At 38.5% G+C, this 17,015-nt stretch overlaps 1 protein-coding gene across 2 annotated transcripts in view; it reads left to right on the top strand.

Annotated features, from left to right (window-relative positions):
• Positions 1–239: 239 nt before the first annotated feature.
• sardh (sarcosine dehydrogenase) overlaps positions 240–17,015 on the top strand; it is a 39,170-nt gene continuing 22,394 nt past the window's right edge. Inside the window, exons 1-11 of one of the 2 annotated variants that reach the window (XM_005451377.4) lie at positions 240–490; positions 1,644–1,708; positions 1,935–2,124; positions 2,616–2,752; positions 3,011–3,189; positions 4,073–4,252; positions 5,073–5,196; positions 5,414–5,514; positions 9,852–9,956; positions 13,185–13,314; positions 16,543–16,629. In XM_005451377.4, the coding sequence (XP_005451434.1) occupies positions 1,696–1,708; positions 1,935–2,124; positions 2,616–2,752; positions 3,011–3,189; positions 4,073–4,252; positions 5,073–5,196; positions 5,414–5,514; positions 9,852–9,956; positions 13,185–13,314; positions 16,543–16,629 (1,246 nt within the window). In that variant the 5' untranslated portion in view covers positions 240–490; positions 1,644–1,695. The remainder of the gene's footprint in view (positions 491–1,643; positions 1,709–1,934; positions 2,125–2,615; positions 2,753–3,010; positions 3,190–4,072; positions 4,253–5,072; positions 5,197–5,413; positions 5,515–9,851; positions 9,957–13,184; positions 13,315–16,542; positions 16,630–17,015) is intronic. The other variant, XM_003444416.5, reaches the window with a different exon arrangement.

Genomic DNA, 17,015 nt, shown 5'->3' with positions numbered 1-17,015 from the left:
TCCATGGGACAAAACCAGCGAAGTCACGAACCTCTGCTTTCCCATTTGGGGTACTTGGTCAAGTATACTTAGCCTTTTTCTGGCATTTCCAAAGTGTCATGTGTTGTTGCTCAATTCGGTCACTTACTAGGCTGCTTGGGTATAATCTTATCTGACTGATCTAATTTCTGATTGTGTACCAAACCGCATGTCTCTTCCACGCGTCTGCGTACTCGTAACTCCCTGTTAGATTTGCTGTGACCACGTGGGGAGGGGTGAAGGTAGGAGCTACAACTGCAGTCTAGCCCCGCTGCAGCTCACGTTTATCTGACAGCTACTGAGCTGTGTCTTGTGGGCCACGACAGCAGTTCTGTCGCTCGTTGGTCTGCGGAACTACTTGACCGTTTCTCCCCATAAATCCACTCCCTTAATTCTGCAAGCAGCCCCTCTCCCTACTTAGCTCCTTCCTCGAGTGTGTTTCCGGGGTAATCTGCGACAAAGGGAATCAAGCGTAAGTGCAACATCAATGTACATCCACAAGTTGCTGTATTATGCAATTTGCATTCTCCGTTGTTTGAGATCGCAGAACTTCACGCCACGTTACTACCTGCAACTACCAATGTAATTTCTTTTATTTTGAGACTGGTCGTTTCCAGGCGAGCGCATTCTGTGCATTGCGTTCTGTACGTTATTGCACATTTACCCGCTATAAAAGCTTTGTATTACACATTAAGTGCGGGGTTATTTAGTGGTGAATGTGCTGCCGTTTTTGCCGTGTTGTGCCAAAAAGTGATTGTCTGCCAAAAACTGATTTCCGGTATTTGCCAAAAACCTATTGCTCGTATTTAAACTGCTATAAGTAAGTTGTTGGGCTATAATATGTGAAACATATGTCAAATGCATCCCTTATGGATGACATAAAGTCATCTTGAGCCACAAACAACATTCGTGTAACAAGGTAGAAGCCGCAATCAGTTTTTGGCAGTGATGTTTATATAACCTTTATTTATGCAGTTAAAAAAAATCTCGTTAACATTAAAAATGTTTTTTGTAAGAGTAAGTTGGCCAAGAGGACAGCAGAAATGGCAGCAAATATTACAATAGTTCTGTAAAAATATTTTAAGTGGGGATAAAGGACCGGATTGGTTATAATGTAAGTACAATAACACAGAGTTGTAAAGATACTTGAAAAATGGATAATTTTTTAATTCTCTATATAACCCCTTTGTAAACCCTGTTCACCGAAGTCTATTTACGAAGATACGTAAAGATATTACACATAAAAAATACACAGAAACATTGGAAATCAGTTTTTGGCAGACAATCACTTTTTGGCACAACATTGCGCCCAAGTGCCCAAAGTGTTTTTTTTTTCCAAAATCCTTGTCTGGTCAAACTATTGGTGTTTGTACATGGCTGAACTAAAGCAAGGCGACAATTCCAGTTAAGAATAGCAGCACAACAATTAAGTATCAACCTAAAAATCAATATTCTTTTTTCAAGCTATAGTTTTCTTATGAGCTGATTTATGTAACATTGTCCTGTTTTTGTTTCCGTCGGATACAGACATCAGTGATTTTACTTTAAGTAATCGTTAACCATGTTAAGTCACCGTTTAATTGTTTTCTGTAATAATGTAAAGCTTTGAACTTTTCTGTCCGCAGACGTTTCTTTCTCTTCAGGTGCAGTCTCTCAGTTTCTCTGGTAGAAATCTGCATGTTTAAACCAGGCAAGAACTCACACTGGAGTATAATAAAGTTATTTACATTTATTTTCAGTTATTATGGTTTTCACTGGGTACAGAATGTTGCAAAAAAAAAAAAAAAATCAGGCCAGAACAAGCAGAAAATAGTTCAGAAAAGAGTTTGTGTAAATAATTACTTTGTTCTGAAACCCTGAGTGTTACAACAGCTGACATGTCACTATGTCCCTTTGTGTTGTCTTACTGCACACAGGGGTCATGGGCTTCCTTGGGAGCGCAGTTCGGCGAGTGTTCTCAGCAGTGAGGTCTCCTCTTTCTCCGCTGTGCCGGACAAGCACTCGGTCCTACAGCTCGGAGCTCACCAAGGAAAAGAGTGTTCCCTACGAGAAGACACTCAAACAGGAGGATGGAGCCTCCTCAGGACCCACTAAGCCATTACCCAGGTTCGATTGGGTTGCGGGTAGATGAATGGATTATGTGGGAATGTTTTCAGAAATATATTCCTAAGATTATATGCAGTGACTCTATACATAAACAGCTGATTAATCTAATGGTTGAAGTGGTGGATTAATACATGGTTGTGAAGAGAAACTAGTTCATGGAGTAATGGACACAGTGATGTACAAGTTCTGAACAGAATATAGATGCTCTGTTGATAATTTGCTCTGGGAAAGGTAGGTATCAAAACAAGAGTGTTTTATTGTTAGTTTAATAAAATAAAATAAGAAATAGGAGTTATTGGTCAGTATTGATACTGTTTTCATGTTGCTGTAGTTTAAAGATTGGAAGCAGGGGGAAAGAAAAAGGGACTCTGTTGCACTTGTGAATTGATAAGTTAGTGCTAGCTCACAGGCTGGTTGGTTACCTTCATATGTCAAGAGTAGCATCAGCCTTTCAGCCTTACAGTCTTCTTGTATACCTCCTCCTGCCTCAGGTCAGCTGATGCGGTGGTGATTGGAGGAGGAAGCCTGGGCTGTCAGACCATTTACCACTTGGCCAAAATGGGAATGACCAATGTAGTTCTGCTGGAAAGAGACAGACTGACTGCTGGCACCACCTGGCATACTGCAGGTAACAGTCTGTAACAGTACGGAGAGGGGTGTTTACCTGAAATTATACATCCTACTTTAATAGCAGTGTTCTAATAAAAAGTTTTAAGAGTAAATTAAGCACTCTTTGGTAATTTTGTGTAGTAATTATGCTACTTATGCTGCTAATAGGTCTTTGTAGCTAAAGTGTGTTCACCTGCATGTGCGCTGATGTGCGAGATGCTCACTAATGTCCACTAAGTTTTTTGCACAGTCACTCATGTGTCCCTCTGTTTATTAGGCCTCCTGTGGCAGCTGCGACCCAGTGATGTTGAGGTGGAGCTCTTGGCCCACACCAGGAATGTGATTAGCAAAGACCTAGAGGAGGAGACGGGTCTCCATACAGGCTGGATCCAGAACGGAGGGCTCTTCATTGCTTCCAACAAGCAAAGACTTGACGAGTACAAGCGCCTCATGTCGGTAAAGACAGAGACATGTTGGTTGTGAACGTTATTAGGAAAGCATAGATGCACTGTTCGGTAAACAGAGGCATCAGGGGAAGTAACGTTTGTCTGGTGAGGATTTTTGGATGAGTGACAAAACAGTTTTCCTACTAAAAACGCTTCATCCAGATAACAGAATCCACTTTTTGGGATACAAAGGAGTTGGCAACAATGGCACTGCAAGCACACACAGAGACTTCAGATGGAGCAAGTACTTCTGTGACAGCAATTAGACAAGATGAAAGTAAATATTATCCTTAGTCAGAATTGTTAGTTTTCTAATTAGTTCACAGTACTTCCTGAAAGGATGCCTCATTTCAAAATATTTGAGTTTGTAAATCAGTTTGATTGATTTTATGTATATATTTATGCACATTTACCCACCTACAACAGGGAAATCTTTTTTTATGCATGTAAATGTACTAAATATTTCCGAGACTGAGATAGTTGTTGGTGAGTAATGTCTCATAAATAATTCTATTATTCAGGTTAAAGGATCCTGAAGTCACAAGCACCAAAGAACAAGACATATCGGCTTAATATGTGTGCACTACCGACATAGCCTCTACAGGATGTGTTTAGGGAACGCTATAGTTCATGAAACAGTTTTTATTCGACTGTTGCTCCTCCTTGGGGCTTTTAAATGTAAAATTGATGGTAGGTTTTCTAAAAAAGTCTTTTTACTGCTTAACATGAGGTACACAAGAGAAAAAAAACTTAATTTACCTTAATTGTGTGTGTTAGAGTTTCAAAGTTCACAAACAGATTTTTCTCTAACCACTTATTTGAATTTGGAACAAAGGTGCTTTTAAAGTAATATTTCCATTGAACACGTCATCTCCCCATTTTCTTTTTTGTAGCTGGGTAAAGTTTATGGTATTGAGTCCCATGTCCTTTCCCCGGCTGAGACGAAGGACCTGTATCCTCTGATGAATGTCGATGATCTTTATGGAACACTGTATGTTCCAAAAGACGGCACCATGGACCCTGCAGGTACCTGCACAACCTTGACCAGGGCAGCCACCGCCCGAGGAGCCACGGTAATGTCTACTGATCTGCTAAATGCCTCTTTACTTGATGGCCAGCTTTATTCTGTTTCTACCCATAGATTTCAATCTATGTGTGTGTGTATATATATTATAGCCATACAAATAGCTTTAAAAGCTATGTTTTCTTTTATTTCAAATACTGTTTTTTTTTTTTGATTTATCATGTCATTTGTGCACATTTTCTGAGCCACTGTATTTATTTAGTTTTTGATATATTGCAGTGCAAAAATAGCACCCTTATCCAATTAAGATATCCTCTGTAGATAGCCAAGCCATAACCCTGTGAATAGCTAAACATTAATTGCTGTAGTCCAATAGACTAGGGCTGTTAGACACAGGCGCGGCACACAGCACTTTGATGTTATAGCTACATGTTTTTGAGTAGATGAGACTGGAATACATCTACATTGCACAGCAGCCTAATAGCTAGTTAATAGATCAAAAAGTCTTAAAAACATTTTTAAAAAGCAAAGCAGCAATTACATTTCTTTGACAGTTATGTTCTGCCTGATGAGATATTAAAACTGTTGAATGCAGTGATCATTAAATGGCAGACTGTATGTACTCTTTGCTTAGTTTTGACTTAGCATGTCTTTATATTGTGAACAGCCCAACTACTACACTACATCCTCAAGCTTTGCACAAATGACTAACATGTTACATTACTTTTCCTCTGTAGTAATAAGTAAATACGAGGCTTCTCCAGTCGGACATTTAAACGTCTGTAATATTACTCGACTGATTCCCTGTGCATTGTAATTGCATGGAAAAAAGCACATACAGCATTTCAGTTTTCCATTCTTTAAATCAGGTGATCGAAAACTGTCCTGTAACTGGCATTCAAGTGCGAGCTGATGATATCGGTGTGAAGAGGGTAAAGGCAGTGGAGACACAACACGGAACCATTGAGACACCTTGTGTGGTGAACTGTGCAGGTTAGCTGGCTTTCTTTTTCTAAGATGACAAATCCACAAATGTGACACAGTGTAAAGAAGTCTTTATGTAACCTGCAACTGCTCTCCTGATGTAAATGTATCCTGTAAAAGTGAAATCACAATGAGAAAAGTAAAATTCGATACAATTTTTAAGGATATTTGTTTGGTGTTAAAGGTAACACGTTTATGACATTTTTGCCTTTCTGTGTTACCGCAGGTGTGTGGGCCACCAAGCTGGGAGAAATGGCCGGAGTCAAGGTTCCTCTCATTGCTATGCATCATGCCTATGTGGTAACAGAGAGAATCGAGGGCATACAGGTATGGCCACCATTCCTGGAGTCAATGCTATTTATTTCAACTAATGTCAGAAATTGCCTCAAGAAGCTTTACAAGCCTGTAGATCACTTCGTGCCTTTAGACCATTTGATTAAATGAGGAAGACTTTCCTAAAAAAATCTTCAGCAGGAGGGCAAAAAAAAGGATTGAAGAGGAAGTCCGTAAGCATTGCAGATTTACATCATAAATATTCAAAATGACAAACAAAGATTGTAAAGATGTATGAAAAATGACAACCCGTTCTACCTCCTGAAGCACAGGCATGTCCTCAATGATATTACGAAAACATAACGTTAATGTTTTGTTTACGTTTTTAACTTATTTGCAGTAAATGCTGCATGTGACAGTGTTGTAGTTACTAAGACACCAGTGAATAAAAGAGGTGTTTCATTTTAATATAGTTTTTACAAATTTGTTTGTGAGTTTCCTTTTTACAAACCAAGTTACTGTGATTTTAATAGGTTTACCAAATCTTCTCTGGGGGAATGTACTATAAAGAAAGTTCAGCGTGCCCAGGGTGTCTTTGTTTTATTTGGCTTTGCTTCACTATAGTGTTGGCAAGCTGCTGCAGTGCAGAGAGGAAAGGCACAGTGTGTGCTTGTGTGTTTTAAGTGCCTTGATCAGTAATTCTGGAAATGATCTACTACACTGATAAAGTTTAATCTCTGTGAAGCCAGAAAGGAAAGTGGCCAAAAACACTGACTGTAAGTTAACAGGATATCAGCGCTCTGTCATTAAGACATGAGAAAATCTGATAGATTATAATTGTTACTCTGTTAAATTAATAGTTAGATGTGTATAGGATACTTCAATTTGTATTCTTTCAGCTGCAGCCCTGGTGTTGTGTAACAGTGTGAGAGCAACTACAGAATAGAGTAGGTGCATAAGTTTGAATTTATTTTGCATTTTCTCTAATGCACACACAGTAAAGTATGGATATAGGCTCAAATATGGGCATGCACTCGCTTAAATCTGTTAAGAAGTGGTGCTGAGGGTTCTACAATGTCTTTTAACTTGACAAGGCCGAGGTCTATTAACTTCTCATTAGTGATCATGATTGACTATAAAAGTTAGTTTCTCTTTCCCATTATTCTGAGTATTAGTCAAACAAGTGACTGCTGTCAAACAAATCCGCTTCATGCTGGCAAAGTCCAAGGAACTCAGTGAAGATCTAAAGGGATTTGTAGAGTAACACAACTTGTACATAAGTACAAGTTTTCCTCATATGTCACTGAGGCCTAGAATAAGACCCAAGCTATCACCCTCAGGTAAAAGAAAATTGGTAAGGGTGTTTAGGAACAACCCAGGAACCCTGCCGTGAACTGGAAACTGCTGGAACACCAGCTCACTGTCCACAGTGAAGCCAATCTGAGAACTTAGAGAATGCCGACCAAGAAAGAGCGGTGAGTGCTGGCCTTGTCAAGTTAAAAGATAGTGTCGAACCTTCAGCACCACTTATTAAAAGATTTAAGTAAATGTATGTGTATTTTTGACCCTGTGTGGATTAAAGAACATCCCAAATAAATTCAAACTTGTGCACCCAGTTCTCTCTCCTTTTTCAAAGTCATTAAAGATGTATGCTGTACAGTCCTTCCCCCGGGGGTTAGATCTGTGCCATAAGTTACCACAGTGACGGACTCTCTGGAGCGTTGACGTGAAAAACAACAGATTGTTTGCCAAAAGCGGGCGAATGTTTTTAATAACTCATATCCTTTCATAAATACCAGACTTGATGCGCATATTATGGTATTGTTTCACTGCTACTTGGTGGCAACTGTTGCAAGATGGTGTATTTAATGGCTAAACTGTTAAACTGTTTTTCAAGGTGGAGGAGGGTAATTCTGTCTGCATTAAGGTTATATAACCAGTAGGGGGCACTATGACCAAATAGATTTTCAGTCTGTGATGGCCCAGACTGTTTTATTGTTTGCAATAATTTGTATTGGAGAAGTAAACAGAATGATCTGTGTGTATCTTTATATTACTGATATGATACGTGAACCTGCATCCACCGGGGAAGCCCCTGTATGAGTATACTTTATAACAGATGTTCACATGATTCACTGTATCTCTGTGATTGCGAGTCTTATGACTGTTAGATTAAGTTAGTGTACACATGCATGACTGTGCTCATCTTCTCGAGGCTGGTGGTTGTAGGCGGTCTGTCAGCTTCCCTGTATTATGTAGTTTAAGAGGAGCTTAACCAGCATTACTGCTACATCATGTTCACAGACGTCAGCCCACACACAAAATGACACACTCGCACACTTGGATGTCAGGAAATCTGTTCCCACCAGAGTGTGCAACTTGTCAGGTCAAACATTTCATGTCATCTGTGTGTCTTTGTGTGACATGTAACCTCCTGGGAGGCTGTGGTGGCTTTAAAGTAAGGGGGAAAAAAACATACCAGATTGTGTGTGAGTACATGAAGGACAGAAGGTAGTGCAGTGCTTAGTATTGATCACATGAAGTAAGCTGGCAGACTGCACCCAGTGCGCAAGAGAGGGGAAATGAGCAGTTTGGCTTTTGTTATTTGGAGTGAGCGGTTTTTAAAATGTCAGCTTGTTCACTGGTATTTTGGTTTTACCCGGAAAACCAGTTGGTGGGTAGAAAAGACCTCCATAGTGACGTGAATACAGATGAGACAACATACCTAAAATGTAACTATTTATTGAACATTTTTGCATAAATATTTATTAGAACACAACGAAATGATTACATGGTATGTTAGACGCTATGCTGTGATGCATAAAGAATATTAAGATAGGTCATTGTATGGACGACTGCTGCTGTAAACATTTTTAAGGCTGTTTTTTAGTCCCATGTTGTAATGCCCCTTTTGTACAGCTCTTAACATCTTATAAAAATGTAGCACTAAACAAAAGTCTTGTGCACTTGTCTTTATATTCAGCTTCCAAGGAACCAGACTTTCTTATAATTATTTAAGGTAGTCTTGAGCAATAGCTCTCCAGACTGTCTGAAGGATTTTCAGACATTTTTTTTAATCTTGGCTGGTTTTTCATTCTTTTTCAATCCAGTCCTTTTATCTGACTATTTCCAGATTTTTTTTCCTTCTTTTTTAAGCCACTTAACCCACTGAACCCACTTAATCACTCAGGCATTAAAAAGGTATCAAACTCTAGGGATTAACCAGTATTGTGTCCACATATATTAGACAACTTAGCAAAGACACATTTTAAATTGTATCTTTAGGTGCTTTGTTCCTAGCAGCCTGTTGCAAGAACACATGAGATCATGAAATCAATAAAAATGCCAAAGATAACATTTTGATAGGCATGAAATTGTATTTTTGGCACCAACAAGGTGATTCCCAAAGAGCTATTAGCTGAAAACTTGGCAAATGCTGACATAATGTGCAGTGTATTCTTAAAATACAAGAGGAGGCCAAAACTATCTACAGAAGATGAGCAGTATCTGAAAGTCATGTACTTAAGAAGTAGGAAATATCCAAGACTTGACACATGACTTGAGAGATGCATCTAACCCTTTAGCTGATCCAACTGTTCACTGAAGCCTCATCAGAAATGGTCTCAGTAAAAGTGTGGCTGTCAAGAAGCCATTGTTAAAGAAGGGAAGTTGGGAGAAAAGGTTGAGGTATGCCAAATTAAACAAGAACAGGACCAAAAATCAGCGGCAACAGATCTTATGGAGCGATGACAAATTGCTGTCAGCAGGTACAGAAGAGGTCAGGACAGAGAGACAAAAGTAAGTGTCTACATCCATCTCTAAAACAAATTGGAGGCTCTGTCATGGTTTAGGGCGGCATTTCAGCGAGTGGTATTGGGGATGTTGTCAAAATTTATGGAATTATAATTGCACTTGAATCCACCATGCAGTATCATCTGGAAGGATTCTGGCAGCAGCTTCATTTTTTTAGAATGACAAGGAAACTCACTCTTGTCCATGTTTCAATAAGTCACTGCACCTGTTTTCCATTTTCCTTTAGAACATAAAGAAATTATTAGCAATTCAAAAAATTTTACGAATAGCTTTAGGCAGCCTTTGGGATTTCAGTCTCTGGAGCCTATCCCATCCATCCCTGAGCTCTTGTGACCCTGAATTGGATGTGCGATGAAGAAAATCGCTGAATGGATGGAATATTTGAATTAGCTGTTACAGTTAGTCATTTTTAGATATCTTTTGAGGCCCTGGCTTTGTAGATTTTTATGAACTTGGAGAATTTAAACAACTATTTGGTAATAAAATTATTACATTTTTTTTTTTTTCATAAAAACCGTCCTTAACTGATTGTGTTCTCATTCCTTCATGTTTTGATCCGTTCACTTTCATCTTCCCAGAACATGCCAAATGTCAGGGACCATGATGCATCAGTGTACCTGCGCCTTCAAGGTGACGCTCTGTCTGTGGGCGGTTATGAAAGAAACCCCATCTTCTGGGATGAGGTAAGCTTGAATGTCATCCTGTGGTTAATTATCAGATTCTCTTTCTATTCGTTTCAGTGAGTGCTGTGATAAAAGATTTAGCTTTGCTCGACAAAAAAAATCAAATATTTTAATTAGGAAGCTGAATAAACTCTCATCCAGTTTATATACTTCTCCTTCTCTGTGTCATTTTGACCTCATCTCTTATTTACTTTGTCTATTACTTTCTGCTGTATTAGTTTGGAGGTCAAACTGTATTCATAACAGCAGTCAAAACAGTGTGCGTGCGTGCGTGCGTGCGGGGGGGGGGGCCTTTTTCATGAGGTCCTTTCCTCATGAAAAAGTAAAATACCAAATGCTGTAGTATCCTATGGAAATTATTTGTTATTTGTTTTATTCCAAAAGGCTGATAGTTTGTGACCAGCTGATACCTGCGTAGCTTAGCATTAAGACTGAGATACTATAAGAACAGTTAGCAGTTTTCTTCCATTCTTTATGATCACATCTTTTTACACTCCAATTTTGCTATTTCTCCCCTAGTTTGCAGGATGCTCAAACTTGGTTGTAATATATGCATCCTAATTTTTTTTATTTATAACTGTTTTACTTGTTTGTCTAGGAAGCTGGATCCAGGATGTTTATGTGTGCTTAGCCTGAATACAGAACAACAGAAAGCCGCTAATCTGGTTCAGTTTAAATATTCCTACAGCCTCCTGGGTCAACTTCATAGGTTTTTAATATGACAGACAAATATCAATTCTCTTATCATCTTTCTGTAAAGCCACAAAGCTATAAATGTTGGACTTTAAGTATAAAAACTTGAGTAGCCATTATAAAGGAAAGTGCAACAAACTGTATAATGTTTATGATGCTTCTGGAGGCACATGAGTAGGTATAGTATAGCCAGTAGGGAAAGAACAGGATTCCTTTTTTTCCCAATTTAGTGACAAGTTCTTTTGGAATCTGTGGCTTTTGTTGGATGACTTCATCAAATCATCAAATCCAGTGCCTTCAGGTCACTTACACGAAGGCAAAGTTTATTAACCTTGATGCAAATAATGAAACTCGCTTGTGCAAAGAAGGGATCAAACACTGGCACATTTGGGAAGTTTATTTTTCTCTAGAAAGTTTATACAGAAAACTATACTTAGAAAGGAAAAAAACAGTCCTATATTTGTATCCATTAATAAAACTGTTGCAAGTCTTATTGCCCACACTCCATATATATTTTATTTCTAATGTGCACAGTGATGAGCACAGTGCTCAAGAGGGGATAAGTCTATTGGATTTTAATTACCTCATACTCATTCTTTTAGCACAGCCCCTGACAAACATTGTATTTTTAGCTCCGCTTGGGGTGAAATTTGTTTTATTGGAACATTAAAACCAAAGTACATCTGTAAAAGGAACTGCAAGAGGCTCTGAAGACTAATTATTCGAACAACACTCTGGCAACTAGAAAAAGTCATTGTGCAAGCAGTTGCATGTTCCATGCAAAGACCGACTTTAGAGAGAGTTTGACTTTGGAGATTGATCTTTTTAAGAGCCTTTGAACTGACAGGTGGTTTTGGTCTTAATGGATTTGTACTTTCTCTCAAGGACAGGTTTTTAGAGCAGTTTGTTAAGTGGGCTGGCAGGAGGTTTGGTGGCATGCATTTATGCATTAGATACTTAAAACTTTTCACTCGTCATGCATTCCTTCTTGATTTATGCCTGTTTTTTTCTTTAAGCTTCGGTCTTTTTTACTATTCAGAAGTAATGAAAGCCATTAGACGTTTTCTGCAGGTCACCGATAATATCTTTTTGCCTGTCAACCTAACTTCCTGGCTTTCTGTCCTTCTGTCTGGCTAGCTGCCTGTCTGCAGACTCCTCAGTGGTTTTTACATATTAGAGGATTTCTTTGAGCGGAAGCAGCTTCTTTGTTCTCGTTCTGCAGCAGCTTTGATGTCTTAAAGCAAGTGGAAGAAGAAAGAATAGATACCGAAAGGAGAATTAGCAAGGAGACGTGGAGAATAGAAGAAGCGGAGTGATTGAAGATGAGCGAGATTGATGGCTTGGGAAGGATTGGGAGAAGTGTGGTGCCTAGGACAAAGGTATCTGCTTCTCAGATACCCCAGCTGAGTGTCAATGCCCGGTAATAGTGCAGAACTCTTTGTTCACATGAAAGCAGCTACTGTCAGCTTAGGCATCCATATGACATTAAAGTCTTAATCGAAGCTGAGAGTGTCACAGCAGACGCTAATTGTGAAGCCAAAGGAATTTCCTTCAGTACGTCCTCTGTACTTGACTGTAGACCATAACCATCTATCTAACTTAATCACTTACATTCAACATTTTAGAAAGCGGGTTGATATTGTTATCCAGTGTTTTTTTTTGTTTTTGTTTAGGCATGTCTGTTACATAATTAAAAAATGGAGAAAAGTAAAGTAAAAGTAGATGAAAGAGTGAATCAGGGCCAGAATTGAGAGAGAAATGCGTGACTGATAAAATTGCTGGACAGCTCTGGCGTGCTGGACTTTCCACTTTGAGTGCCCTGAGTCAGCCAGATTAGTGTTTGATGGGAAGGTGGGGGTTGGGGGGGTCGTCTGTGCTGCTGGCCATTAGTTGTAGGAGTTAAAGGCTGGATTTTGGTGTGGCTGAAAAGGAGGGAGTTACAGAATTCCAGATTGGAGCAAATTAAAGCTTGGACAAGATACCGAGATGAGAGGAAGGGCCGATATGACAGATGTTTCTGTGGTGAGGAAGAGACGATTTAACAGATGCTACAGGATGTGTTGTGGCTGCAGTGTGCTTCTTGCTTTCTCCAGTCACATATGAAGAGGATAAAAGAGCACAGCAGTATTTTTGACACTGGCACTGCGGCGGTACATCAGCATTGAACATCACAGTAGCACTGCTGACTCTAGTCTACAAAGACAGACAAAGAAAAGGAAAAATATTAAAATGCACCATAATTCAGTGCTCGTTTTACTGCTCATTTGCATTTTCTCAAAAATCTTCAATTCAATTTTTCTAATTAGATGTGGTCCCTATTTATGAGACTCGGTGTCTTCCTCAAGCAGAACTCGTTATTTTCAGTGTGAAAATTAGTTTCAAAATTGGTGTATTTTAGGGGTAAAAAAAAAAAGAGAGAAACTAAATGTGTGCCGTTATTTTAAGGTTACTCAAGGTTTCAAGGTTATTGGAAGTAAGCCAGTCATTTATTATCAGTGAGCCTTTTTTTTTTTTTTTTTTTTTAATATTTCCCAGGTGTCTGATAAGTTCGCCTTCAGCCTGTTCGATCTGGACTGGGATGTCTTTATGCAACATATTGAGGGTGCAGTCAACAGAGTTCCTGCTCTGGAACAGACTGGCATTAAGTCCACTGTCTGTGGACCAGGTACACACACACATATGCACACACACATGCTCAGTTGTGCTCCCATCACCTCATTGGGAATTACATTTACTGAGGTCATTTCCTGGAGACTTACTCTATCTGCAACCTCCTAGCACTAACCCTTCCATGAATCTTAAACTTAAAGTCTACATGGTAATATGTAGATATATGTGTTTAACATTACAGGGATTTGATTTATGTCCCTAAAAACAAAGCAGGTCATCTATTTGTGACTATGTGTAAGTGGACATATATGTCCCCACAGGAGAAGGGCAATCATAGTTCAAAAGAAGCATTAATCTTTGAGCAATTCCTCCATGCCTTTCCCTACAAATCCTTATGCATTACAGCAGCGAACAAGCAACTTTCACAACACTTTGGATGCATACTGTGGTTGCCCATGAATATGTAAACTAGCGAGCTGTATGCCATGTTTGCAGAGGAGATAGTTTGATTAACTCGAGCCTGACTTCCTGTGCAGGTAATATCACATTGCCCAGCTGGTTATGTGAGCTGGTCTGTAGCCATGCTTCGTGGTTTCTGATTTGAGTTTTTTCATTATTTTAGCCTGAAGCAGCAGTTTGGAATAATGATCAGAATGATTTTGTGAGGATAGAAAAGTAAAACAGAGTGAGCTTTGACTTTGACAAAAAGCAGAAAGACAAAAAAGAAAATGTTAAAGGGAAATAAAAATTGTTAATATAAATTTTACAGAGATGAAATGAAGACGAAATGATGGAAGAAAAAATAAAGATAGAAGTCTGAAAAGCTGTCTGTTCTTCTTATCTGTGCCCTTGGCTTTAAGTCCTGTAGGTTTTTCATTTTGTGTTACTGGATAAGCATGCTGCGTTAAGCAAAACATTTTCAGAGTGAGAAAATGTTACTAATGAGAAGTGAGAAGTTACTAAGGCACCTTTGGCATTTCCATGAGGACACAGCAAGCTAAATGAAGGAGAAATTTGAAATATAACTCGAATATTATGAGTTCCATCAGTATGTGCAATTCACTGCTCAGACTTATTTATATAGACACAAGTATGGAAAATGGAGTTAAAGGTTTACCATGTTTTCTTTTGGAATATTCAGCAGTTAGTCTAATGTTGCTAAAAGACATATTCACATGCATGTGTGTGTAGGTATATAAGAGAAAATATTTCTCTTTCGGCTTAGTTCAGTAGACTATTGCATGTATTGGATTTTTAAAAAAGTTATTATTGCATTGCAGAACTTGGCTAAAGTTGCCTTTAAACAACTTCCAGCTCTCCAAAACCAACCATCCAATCTGTGGTTTTTAACGCAAGTGGAAATAGAAAAGGAGACATTACGGTTTAATGAACAGCCAGCCTGACGTTATGGTTAGGAGGCATTTACTGACCACAAACGGCTCGCTAAGTTTCAGTGTTGCACACAGCTGTTCTGAAGTCTCAGAGGACTCTTCCAAGCCTGACCAAACCTAAATGATAAATGGTGGCTTGCCAACTAAAAACACAGTATATGAAAAGTTCTGAGCCTTAGCCTTGTCACAATTCCTCCCCATCCTTTTATATCTTGTGCAAAACTAACACATCCTGTACTGTCAGACTGTCCACCGAATATAGAGACGCATTTCTTATTATATCCGCTAACATGTCAGATGATTCGACACTCAGACTGCTGATATCGTGATGAGATCTGAAGAAATCATATCTTAAATCATCTAATTTGTGGAAGATCTGCTGCCATGTTTGATCATGAATATCACAAAAACTGTTAAAGACAAAAGCCTGAATTTTTCACTGGCCTTTCATATCGTAAAAATGAATCAGGATGTGGAATTTTGGATAGAGATATCAAACATGACTAGTTAAAATATGAAACATAAAATCAAGCTGTCCTGTAAAATCCCATATTTGGGCAAACACTAATAAAACATTGCAAAAGGAAACTAGAATTCTGAATGGTTTATAGTCGAGTTTCAGAATAATGCAAAATGAAACGTTTTGAATAGATTAACATGGAATTCTTGGTCACAAAAATGTTATTTTCAATTAACTTTCACAATGGATTGAGAAAATATGACAAGTTGTATCACAAAGACAAAAATATCAGTAGTTAGTCTCATCCAATTCTTGCAGGATTCAATCTGGAAGTCAATTGAATGATTCATGCTTGCCTGTAGCAACTGTGGCATTAGGATTTGGGTTGGGTTTGGGGGTTAGGGTCTTGTATTGGAATACAGATCACACCAAGTGGACACAGCAACTTGACCTTGCTACTTACGTGAAAGGGGCTACATATCCCTTTTTAACTACTTTAAATTGTTGTATTTATTTATTTTCATATGTGAAAAGTCTTACATCAGTACTTGTTGGGTTGTTTGCGTTGTTATCGCCTCTTAGTATTTTAAACTTACCCTGAATTATAAGATCTCTGATGGGCGTCAGATCTGGAAACTGTAGGTAGAGTATGTATCAAAATGAAAAATATGCAAATATTTAATGTTACTGAGCATGTTACTTTACTGATATTTTTGTTTTACACTTTGTCATGTTTACTCAATGCAGCATGAAATTTGGATTCCTTCTTCATATTTGTGACCAAGAATTTCATATTAAAAAGTATTTTGCATGCTTTATTCTGCATTATTGTGAAATGGGGCTATATACACTTCAGAAAATGTTAGTATTTGTATTTTGCAACGTGATGTTTGTTATTAGTGTGTGCTCGGATAAGGGACTTTACAGGACTGCGAGTTTTTTTTCTTCTTCATATCTTCAGTAGAAAATACTGTGACTTTTTAAAAAAATCTCTGTTCAAAATGACAGACCCTGATTCAAAGGAAAGGTCCAGGAAAATTTCAGGCTTTTATCTCTAGAAGTTTTTGAGATATTCATGCTCAGACATACCAGAAAAAATATATCTTGGAAAGTATTTGATTTATTTTGAAAAGTATGGGCATGTATCCATCTCCAATTTTTAGGCAAACCGGAGATGGATGAGCATAAAGTCTCAAAATTTGATGATTTGACATGGAATGACCCAAAGCCAGATATGACACTGATAAAATAGCCAAAGTAGTCAAATATCCATCTATCAGTCCTTTTTCTTCTGCATATCCAATTCAGGGTCATGCGTGGGCTGTATCTTATCCGAGCTACCATAGGAGCTGAGACTGACTCCTGTGACGAATCGGATAGAAAAATTTGGTTCCCACCTTTATCACAAAGTTTCTCTCTGTTATTGTTTCAGAGTCATTCACAGCAGACCATAAGCCTCTGATGGGAGAAGCACCAGAGGTCAGAGGTTTCTTCCTGGGCTGTGGCTTCAACAGTGCTGGTAAGTTCTGCATCAGCTGACAGCTGAGAGTCTGAAGAAATAAAATAGTCAGAGGTGAGAAAAGAGAGGAAGGGAGGCGGCGAGTGAGCGAGAATCCCTGAGAGTGCAAAGAAATCGTAGATTAAATGGTTGGCTTCATAAACTTTGCCTTAAAGAAACAATACATACACTGCACTCACTGCCTGTTTATGATAAAATACTTCATCTTTAATAGCTTTCCCTTGAGGAATCTATGAAATGGTTCTATGAAATGATTCCTCAAGGGGCGACAAAGGTCGAAGAAATCTTAGAAAACAAATGGGCAAAAATAATGAAGAAAATAAGCAAAGGGAAATGGCCAAAGAATTTTTTTTCCTAGACTTTGACCTAGCCTTCACCAGTCTCTG

This window comes from Oreochromis niloticus, linkage group LG7 (genome assembly GCF_001858045.2).
Source record: "Oreochromis niloticus isolate F11D_XX linkage group LG7, O_niloticus_UMD_NMBU, whole genome shotgun sequence".
NCBI lineage: Eukaryota > Metazoa > Chordata > Actinopteri > Cichliformes > Cichlidae > Oreochromis > Oreochromis niloticus.
Note: the sequence above shows the minus strand (reverse complement) of the source record. Positions and strands in the feature narration are given on the sequence as shown.